This window comes from Poecile atricapillus, chromosome Z (genome assembly GCF_030490865.1).
Source record: "Poecile atricapillus isolate bPoeAtr1 chromosome Z, bPoeAtr1.hap1, whole genome shotgun sequence".
Taxonomy (NCBI): Eukaryota; Metazoa; Chordata; class Aves; order Passeriformes; family Paridae; genus Poecile; species Poecile atricapillus.
Window position 1 is genome coordinate 132,618,771 of NC_081289.1, and position 10,493 is coordinate 132,629,263.

The 10,493-nt window shown below is 41.1% G+C and overlaps 1 protein-coding gene across 1 annotated transcript; it reads left to right on the forward strand.

Annotated features, from left to right (window-relative positions):
• The first annotated feature begins 6,797 nt into the window (after positions 1-6,797).
• RPL37 (ribosomal protein L37) lies at positions 6,798-9,496 on the forward strand. Its single transcript, XM_058828003.1, has 4 exons — positions 6,798-6,955; positions 7,578-7,713; positions 7,993-8,077; positions 9,385-9,496. Exons 1-4 carry the CDS (start codon positions 6,953-6,955, stop codon positions 9,452-9,454), a joined length of 294 nt encoding a protein of 97 aa, XP_058683986.1. The 5' UTR covers positions 6,798-6,952; the 3' UTR covers positions 9,455-9,496.
• Positions 9,497-10,493: the final 997 nt, after the last annotated feature.

The following is a 10,493-nucleotide window of genomic DNA, read 5'->3' on the forward strand; positions in this document are numbered from 1 at the left end:
CAGGGAAAGCAATCATTTGTAGTAGTCCCAGAGCAAGAAAAATGTAAATCTTTTAGGACTCCTGAAGTGAGATATAAAATAAAGTAAATACATATACAAACAACTAATATGCTAGGCTAATTTTCTGGTTTTCAGATTAAACGTGAGTGCCCCAATTTTCTTCAGTGGCCTCTTCTTTGACTTCCACTTGCTACAGACACTTAACTTTCTTCCTCAATATTAGATATAAAGTAAAACTTGAAACTTATAAACAATAAATATATGTGAGAAATGCATTTTTCCAAAAGAAAATCAGATATGTTATATTTTGTGCACATCTTTGCATTTACTCACATACATGGATACTTATAATTGCAATATACATGAGAAATTTGGAAATTTACCATGTATCTGCTATACCAGATACATGGTAACATGTAATCTTTTAACACTAACAAGTGCCAAACCTGGATGAGCCCTATAAAACTGAATTACCTGCTTACTTTGGGAGACAGAAAGCGGTGTAAAAAGGCATGTCTCTGCATTTCTCCAGCATTTCCAGGAGGAGAATATCAAACCATGTTCTAAGGAATGGCTGGTGAGAAGTAAAATCATTCACATTTAGTAAAATCAGACTATTACAAAAGATAAAGTCATTCACATATGCACTTAAAGCAGAGCTGAGAAGCACAAGGAGGGAACGTAATGGCAAAGAGACAACTAACCAAGCATTTAATGCCATGTAAAAAGTGAGAAAATTCAGAGGGTAAGATAGCCAAAGACTTTTACTTCCAACACTTTTGCAGGAAGGAGATGTTTTTTTCCCAACCAGTTGATACTGCATTTCTTTTCCAAAGATTATGCCTATGTATCATTCATATAGAACATTTGGAAGTATGAAAGAATTGACATTTTAAGTTATTTTTAGATCCTCAGCTTCCAAGTTAGCAGATGTCAACCATAATGCTTGGGCTTAGGCATAGGCTATGTCCAGCTATAAGTGACACAAGCTTTTGATATTTTTTTAGTGCAAAAGAAGGAAAACATTTTTAATACAGCTAAGTGTATACCATCTGTGTATGTGTCTGCACTGAAAGATACACACATGTATCACAGAATATTCTGAATTGGAAACCATGATGGAGCCCAGCTCTTATGCGAATGGCCTGTGCAGGGATCAAAACCACAACCTTGATGCTATTAGCACCATGCTCTGACCTACTCAGCTAATCTCTGATTAGCTGGGGTCATGACTAGGTAACATTTGGTTTTCAATTATATAATTATTTTCAATAATCAATCTTTTGGGTTTAACGTGCTTTAGAATAACTCCAAAAATGCAAGTCAGAGACTTTCATAACACAGGGGAGGGATGGATATTTAAAATGCAGGCCTGTCAGTGGGCATGTAAGAAAGGGGACACAGAACTTATTTGTCCAGCCACCACAATGGGAAAAGCAGACAAAATTTGAAAGCAGAATTCATGAAGATCTGACCTTTTTTTTCCAAGTATAAAATTGGTCAAATGCATTTTTCTGAGAAAATGACAGCCTGAGAGATCAGAGATACAGTTATGTCTCTATAGTTAGAGGCCTCTTATGAAATCACAGCATGACAAAAGTACAGCTGGAAGGAACTTTAGAAGGTCATCCAACTTATTTGCCTTCCCACTACAAGATCCACCAAATCTGTGTCATTTCAGACAACTATTTGACCAGCCTTTTCTCAAAAATTCCAGAACCATCTGAAGGAAAATTAAGTCCAGTACTTTGCAGTCTGTACTGGTACAAACATTTTCCTCACAACTCACTAAAATATTTTCTGCTGCAATGTAAGAGGCATGTGGTTAGAAGCTAGGCGTTTCCACCTGGAATGTGATTCAGACTACAACACCAGATGGTGGTAGCTCAAATACTTTTGCTAACTCCCCAATGAAAATTTTGCTCTAAGTTTGTGTGTGCATACATTTGTGCATGAATAATGCAACAAAGTTTTAAAACAACAGTGTCAAACAAGACAAGACCAAGAAAGGTTGTTTTTTATCAAAATAATACTAACAAGACAAGAATATTTTGTTGTTATACAACAGAGAATTAAATGGCTGTCACCTTGTAAAAGAACTTGTGGTTTCTCCTATGCACCCTGTTTGGTCCTTAGCCCAAACTGCCATGCAACCACCTCTGCTATTAGTGAAACCCTCTCTGAGAATTACTTTGGTGCAACAAAGCCCCACAACCCTGTACTGTATCTAAGCATAAGCATTAAAAAGAAAACAAAAAAGAATCCAAACTAAACAAAACCAGAATCAAAGAAAAAAAAAAAAAAACAAACACCCAAACAAACAGAAACTAGAGACATTTTAAAATTCTGAATTTTCTGAATTCTGTTGCACTGTGGAGCAAGTGTGTCCCAGGCTTGTTCCTACCTCTGCTGAGAAGAAATATGCTCTCCCTGTTCCCCTTGCCAGATGGAACAAGAAAGATTCTAGTGTGGTTTCTAGTGGGGAAGAAACCAGGATTCCCCCCACAAGAACTCCAAGGCAAAGATCAAAGGCAGCTGAAGAAGTGGGTGAGGAGCTTTTCCTGCTATGTTCATGATGGTAGTCATGTTTCTGCCATGATCTACAAGTATTAGTGCCATCCCCAAGGTGGTCTGAAGGATATTATGTCTCTCCTCTGATGCTGGGGAGAGACAACAGAATAACAGAATGGTTTGTGTTGAAAGGGACCTTAAGGATCATCTTGTTCCAACCCCCCTGCCACGGAAAGGGACATGTTCTTCTAGACCAGCCACATCCAGCCTAGTCTAGAACCTTTACACAGATGGGGCACCCACAGCTTCTCTGGGCAACCTGTCCCAGTGCATCCCTGCCCTGACAGTAAATAATTTCTTTCTACCACCCAATCTAAACCTGCCTTTCTTCAGCCTAAGGCCATGTCCCCTTGCCCATGTAAAAAGTCTCCCTTCATCCTACTTGTAAGCACCCTTTAGGTACTGGAAAGCTGCAACAGAATTGTAGTTAAAAAATACTGAGTTGTTACAATTTTTTTATCACTTCCACTGTATTTTAACAAGAAATTTCAGAAGTTAGTGTAAGCTGCTTAATATTCTTGTACTCAATTTCATCTTAAACAAATAGAAAGACCTTTATTATGCTTATTTGTTTCTTAGCAGGATACAACAAGCTTATTCATAAGCACTGTTGTTTGCTAAAATTTTCTGTTTTGTCATAGAGATGTAAGAACTCTATGGATAATATTCATTACTGTTTCAATTTATTAACCTAATTTACTGCTGCTTTTTACTCTCAGTAAAAACAGAGAGTTTTTACTGTTTAGTAGAAAGGTTTTACTTGAACTCTACTGTCATCTTGTGGTGACCAATGTTTCTGGTTCAAACTCACAAAAGTTTTCAAACTGAAGAATCTGGATATTATACAAATGAAGTGATGCTGCTCCTGCCTGCTAAGTAACAAATAATCAGCGTCTTTCCCACTAATTCCAACTGAGATATTTACCTCTGAAAATCAGGATGAAAGCCAGAAACAAAGGCAGCTAAATCAACCCTCATGAAAATGTTGCCCTCAAATTCCTCAGCTTTCCTGCAGCATTCCTGTTATCTATGTCAAAATGTTCAATATTCAGGAGGATACTGAAAGGCATTCCTTTGATCACATAAAGAAATAAAGAGATCACACTAAGAAATAAAGACTTCTGTTTGTCTGCACCACTGAAGATAACTGAAGATAATATTAAGTGCTGACTAGCTTCAAACATCTATATATGAAGGTTGAGTTTTCACTATTCCCATCCCTTTAGCTCATCCCTGCTTGTGCAAAGGGTGCTACATATGTGCACAAACAAGTGATGCAATATGATGACATTAGACAGAACTTGCTTGGATATCAGTTGTCTGTTTGTCACACATTAGTCCTTTCAGCAGTTCAAGTTCTGTAAAACCAGTTAAATTCTGTTTTTTGAAGCAAGTCACACCACAGGGTGTGTCTGGCTATACTGCACCCCAGTGATGGTGTGATGTAGTAGCATGACATCAAACCTGAGCAAAACAAATGCCCCTGAGGTTATTTGTCGCTCACACACCCGTTCCTCTCTAAGGTCTAGCTGGCCCCTGTTCTGGTCTCCCTGTCCCGGAGCTAGACTCTAAGGTTCATTTCTAAAGGCATATTTATTTTTTACTTCAGTCTTTTAACCCCAACCAGATCAGCCAGGCTGCTGAACATGGTGCAGAATATGGTATTCAATACACCCTAGTCTAGAAGATTAATAGGATCACTGTTTGCTGGCACAACAAAGGGCTTTTTACATCAACAAACCTGGCTGGACCAAAATTGCTTTGCAGAAGCTGTGATGGGATATCAGTTGCAGTGACAGACTGCTGTTTCCCACATCAAAAAGACAGTTCTGAAATCCAGACAAGTCACCTTCTAAATTTTGTATTACTTCCTATGCAGCAAAGAAGCAGTGTGAATTAGTCAGTGCTGAATTTAGACTGATGCCATTCAGCAGCTGCCAGTATATGAGCCTGTGGGTTCTGAGCAATGGACAATGAACTCTCTTCTCCCCTGTGAACTTTACATGGGCTAAGACCTTCTGGAAGGGTACTGGGTCAGCCACAGGTCTGACCATTCTCTACCCTGAAAGTATTTCTGAATACTAAAGACAAATGCATGATGACAGCAAAAATCTTTCTTTCTGAACAGGTTTGAAGACGTGTAAATGAAGAAGATTATTTTTATCCCACAAAGGACAGGAATAATTCCTGCATATTCTTGCAGGCAGCCAAACCAACAGACTTCCTTTGGAGGCTTGTTGCCATGGCACCTGTCCAATGTCCATGCCATCTTCCAGATTTCTGAGATTTAGTGAGAAAGAAAGAGCAAAGGAGGCACTAGATAAAAGGCACACAGCAAGGCTGATGGGAGAAATATGACTCGAGTTCAGCCTGTGGGATATATTCATATTGTTTAAGTGGTTTATTTTGTTTCTGTTTTTTCTTTTCTGAATGGCATTTCATCCAAAGAACAACTGTGATTTCTCTTTTGATTTCTGGTATTAGAAATTGCTATAAAATATAATCACTGAATCAAGTCAGGATAAAATTAATTTTACTTAACTTCAGCTACCTATGTGACCAATCTAAGGGGCCTGCCTAGGCTTCTCTTAGAATTCACAGATGAAGGGTTCCTTTCAAGGATCATTTTTTCACCCTACTGCAGACACCTAATTTAATACGTGATGATTTGACATTTAGAACCAATCTGTCCTTTTTAACTACTGCAAGACCATGGAGTTAATGTCTGGATTTCATGTGAGGTAAAATGAATACAGGCAAAGATTTCTATTATTTCAGAAACAGAAACTGCCACTCAAAAATGAGAGAACTAAGTGATTAGCCTGAGCCACACCTTTCTGGAAGGTCTGGAAGCCATGCTGGTGTAGTCAAAATGGCTTTTTACCCCATCCCTCAACATTAGCAGAGGTCAAAGGCCTCCCACTACATAAATTAGCACCAAAAGAATTCAACAATAGGCTGCACTCCAAAAGAAGTGAAGATAAATGAATATTTAGACAACCATATGAACATGATTTGTCCAGGAGTGAAAATGCAACAGGTCAGACACAGCTTCACTAATCTGGGGACGTGCCATGGGACTACCTCTTTTTGTGATCAACAAGCTCCACGTCACAGGGGTTCCACTCATTCATAGTGGGAGGATTGCTCATAGTTTGTTGGCTTCTGGTGGGGCCAAACAACTATATTTGGGAAAAGCTGCATTTTTAGTCAGTAAACAAGGAGTAAGATCTAGCCTACCAGAAAAAGACATGCTTTCCTCAAGTACTGTAGGACAAATTACATAACTCTACAAAGATAAATAAAGTGCCTATAGCATCAATTTCTGGCTCTGTTTGGGTTGACATGGTAATGATCTGGTAATGAGATATATATAAATTTCTCCAATTTCCCCTGAAATGAACTCTCTCAAGATAAAATTGTGTATAGATTGTAAGCGTACTGAAGATGCATAGTAGGCAGGCAGGTAAGAATTGTAATATTTTCAGACGATCACATGATATGCTGAGCTGGAAGGGACCCACAGGGATCATCAACCAGTTCCTGGCCAGGCACAAGATAGCCTCAAGAATCACACCATGTGACTAGAGCATTGTCCAAATGTTTCTTGGACTCAGGCTTGGTGCTGTGACCACGTCCCTTTTTTGTGCCCATGACGTCCATTGCAATGCTTTTGATCTCAGGAAGGCTGTCTAGCACCGTGGAGGGGTCTGGGGGAGGACATGGACAAAGAACGTACAGGCGGACCTGTTGTTCACGGCAGCTTTCTTTGCAAGTTATGTATTACAGGCAAGAGTAAACTATAATGTGCCTGAATTTCAGGCATTAAAATTCACCTATCAGACCTCATTGCTCTCTACAACTACCTGAAAGGAAAGTGTACTGAGGTGGGGGCCGGTTCTTTTCTACTGTACCTACAGAGAGGACAACAGAAAATGGTCTGAAACTGAGAGATGGGAGATCCACATTAAAAATTTTGTCACTGCTCGGGTGGTCAGAAATTGGTTACCCAGAAGGTGGTTTAGGATTTAGCTTAGTGCTGGGTGGACGAGTGACTCGATAGTCTTGTACATCTCTCCCAAAACTGGTGATTCAGTGATTCTATAAAAGTAACTTCGACTGTCGCTGTGAGCAGGGCCAGGACTCGGCGCTGAGGCAGTCGCCCGGCAGCGCGGGCGCTGCTGCAGAGGGACAGCCTCGGCGTGCCGAGCGCCGTGCCCCCGCTGCCGGCGCCACCCGGCCCCGCTCCGTACCCGCCCGGGCCTCTCCCCCCACAGCGCCCGGCCCGGGCCCGCCCGAGCGGCCGCCCCCGGAAGCGCTCGCGGGGCCTTGGCGGAAGCGGGGCGGGGCGCGGCCTCTTTGGTGCTGGCGGCCGGCGAAGATGGTGAGTGCTGGGCCCGCTCGCGGGACATCCGCCGCCATCGGCCGCCATCCGCCGCCGCGCCAGGCCGGGGGCGCCGCGGGGGGAGGCCCCGCACTGTGACGGGGCCGTGGGGTGGTGGTGGTGCCGCGGCCGGGCTGGGCGCCGGGGTCGGGGGCTGGCGGCGGGCGCGGCTGCCGCGCCGGACCGGGCGAGGAGGCCGTGATGTGATCTGGGGTCGCGGGCGCTTTGGGGACTTTGCCTCGTACCTGCTGCTGCTGTGGCCGAGCAGCCGGGCAATAACATAGCAAGAGCGGGTTCGGTCGCCAAGGGTGAGTGCGGCTGCTGTGTGTGAAGTTAGTCACCTTTCATCAGGAGAGGGAAATTTGCTGCCTTAGCGTGGCAGGTGTGGGGAGACCGGAGCCGATATAAATGTGCCGTGGCTCCCTTTTACTTCAGCACAGGGGCGGGGTCACGTAAGGAATGGCGGCAATGAGACCTAAAAATGGAGGCTACTTGTAGCTGGAACTGAGTTGTCTGACGTGTTTGCACGACTCGGTTTGCGCTCGGTTTTTTAAGGTTTGTTATTTTAGTTTCGTGACTTGGAAATGTTAGTGATATTTCTGTGTCTTGAAATGCTTTTCAGACGAAGGGTACATCTTCGTTTGGTAAACGACGAAATAAAACACACACCCTGTGTCGTCGATGTGGGTCCAAGGCGTACCATCTGCAAAAATCGACCTGTGGGAAATGTGGTTACCCTGCTAAGCGTAAGAGAAAGTGTAAGTCCCAAACTTTTAACTGGCTCTAGTTTAAAAAAACATGTTTCTTCAGTAGTTTGACTGAGGGAGAAAAACTGTCATTTTTCATTTTGGAGTTTTGTTCAAATTAATGATGATTTAACTGTATGGTAGGTAATAAGCAGTATTACTGCATAGAAACTGACTTAAATGGTCGTCAATTTTTTATTTTCTGTCAGCTTGAATAATTGTATAATAAAAATATAACATGCAACTAAAATTATTTGGTGCAGGTAAATAACAATAACTTATATATTTTAGATAACTGGAGTGCAAAGGCTAAAAGACGCAACACCACTGGTACCGGTCGCATGAGGCACCTGAAAAAGGTCTACCGTCGATTCAGGTATAACATTTTATTACACGATTGCATGGCGTGAAACCCTGCATAGACACAACTTAATAACAAAATTCACCCGCCAAAGTTAACATTTTTATTTTGTTTTAGTACCACTTCATGGGGGATGATTTATTACTTCATGACTTAAATATGATTTATGATTTCATTACTTAAATATGAAATAATGTGCTTTATATAGTTATCTGCATTTTAGCCTCCTTTGAGGGTGAAAAAAACTTACTAGTAAGACAAAGGGTGTGTAAAAAGTTGCAATGTTTCCACTAAATGAAGGTAGTACAGAACACAGGTTGTTGTAATAAGAAGCCCACATCTGAAAATGCTTTGTGTGGTATTGCATCTATTTGTGATTCAGTTAAACAGATGATTGCACTGAGGTGGGGAGTTTTATAGAGATAAGTCTCAAAATGCACTCCATTCCCCATTTGCTCACTCAGAAAAATGTTCAGGACAGGAATAACTTCTGATCCCTCTCTTTGTTTAGAGTTTAGTCAGCATTAAGTGGGTATTACATCAGATCCTGAGTTGCAAGTTTCTAAGACTTGTTACAAAGCTTTTGAGTTGTACTTGGGAAGGTAGTGGGGGTGTTGTATGATTCCCATGGAACTCTGTAGTTTCTGTTCTACTACACAGAAAAGCTATATGGCAAATATTGTGTAATTCAGGAGTGCTGTCATAAAAATGTAGATTGGCTTTATTAGCAAAAGGAGATTTTTTAGTCTCAGTCTTGGATGTGGTTGAGGGATCAATTCATTTGTTTTGGTTAGCTCATTCTTTTCCAGTGGCAGCCATAAAACACCTTCCAGTGTACAGCTGTAGTTTGCTTTCCACTGTGTTGCTCAAGTAGAAATGTCATGCAAAAGCAAGGTTAGGGCTGAAGAGTGTGGTTGGAGGCATAGAGGATTTTTGTAAGAAATAGGCTTCAGTAACAGGACCTGCTTAGTTGGATTACTTTGCTTAGAGGGAATGTGAACTGAGATGTGATTTCAGCAGCTGAGCTGTTGAAGTGTTTACTCACTGTTTTGCAGTGTTCACTCAAATAATGAAATCTTTCTGTTTCAAGAACTTAAATTTACTTCAACGTAAGAGAGTGAAAACCATACTGCTATTCAAGACAATTTTTAATAATATGTTTCTTTTTAGAAAGGTCTGAATGGATAAACTCTGTAGTGATTTCAGTGTGTTACTTAGATAAATTGAAAAAAGATAGTGAGCTTCATCTAAAACATGCCTGTCAGAAAATAACCTGGAGCAGGAATCAACTCAAAAAGTGGTAACCATATTTCTACTTGCAGGAATGGATTCCGTGAGGGAACCACACCGAAGCCCAAGAGAGCAGCTGTTGCAGCCTCCAGTTCATCTTAAAGACTCATCTGTTTGTTAAAATAAATGGTCTTATCCAGAAAATTTGTCACCTTTTTTTACATGTTTTACTTCACTGAAATGTAGTATTCATGAAAATACATAAATACTTAAATTCTGAACTGATTAATTTAAAACAATCCTTTAATTGACTATTTGGTAGTATATCTGTCTTGAAAAGGATCCTAATCTCTGCACTGAACTGAAAAAGAGGCTTGTATGTATTACTCAGAGGAGGTCCCCATTTAGAGCAGTGGAATATTGCTACTGTGGATTTGCCCTGTGTGCTTCTGATCTCAGTATGCTGTAGCATGGAGAGGCAGAATTTTGTTTAAAAGCTAGTAGCTGCAGTAATGGCTCTATGGGCTGTCTTGGGAGGTGTTAGTGAAAGAGGGATTTCTAGTACTTTTTTCACTGCTCTGTGGTACTTAAAAGTCTACTAAGGTACTACTTAGCTGTGTGGATCATTGCTTCTTGGGGGGAAAAAAGCAGCTCCCAGGCCTGGTGAACATGTGCTGTGGATACAGGCGCATTGGAGATATGCTCTGGTTGCAACAAAATTGCTTGAGTGGCCTGATGAGGCTGGTGTGGAAAGCTGACACACAGATCTGAATTAAGTGTTGGGTGTAAAATAATTAAGTCAGTTGGCATTACATAAAAATTACAGATAAATGCCTTAGGAATTTGTACCCTACATTGTGTATTAACTGGCATTTAGACTCGCTAAGAAAGAGATCATAAGGTGCTGCTATGAAAGTTTAGGGAATTGCAGTAATTGCTGCATGAGTTTACAGGACTTTCAGATTGCCTTGCAGACACAATACTAGAAACTGAAAAAACTTGTGATGCTTTAAGCTTTGGAGGCTGTTTACACTGCTCTTAGTTTTGTCATGAACTTCCAGAAGCAGAATATTGCTTTGTCACTACTGAATGATCAGCAGTTTATGTATCACCTGCAAAATCACATAGACTTTCAGCCAGGTATGAAATTGCAGTGCACTTTCCTATTTTTTTAAATTGACTTAGAGCCTTTGGATACTCA

Coding starts and splice junctions, on each gene's coding strand:
- RPL37 (XM_058828003.1), top strand. Junction 7,714..7,992: donor TGCTAAGCGTAAGAGAAAGT/GTAAGTCCCAAA, acceptor TATATATTTTAG/ATAACTGGAGTGCAAAGGCT. Junction 8,078..9,384: donor AAGGTCTACCGTCGATTCAG/GTATAACATTTT, acceptor TTCTACTTGCAG/GAATGGATTCCGTGAGGGAA.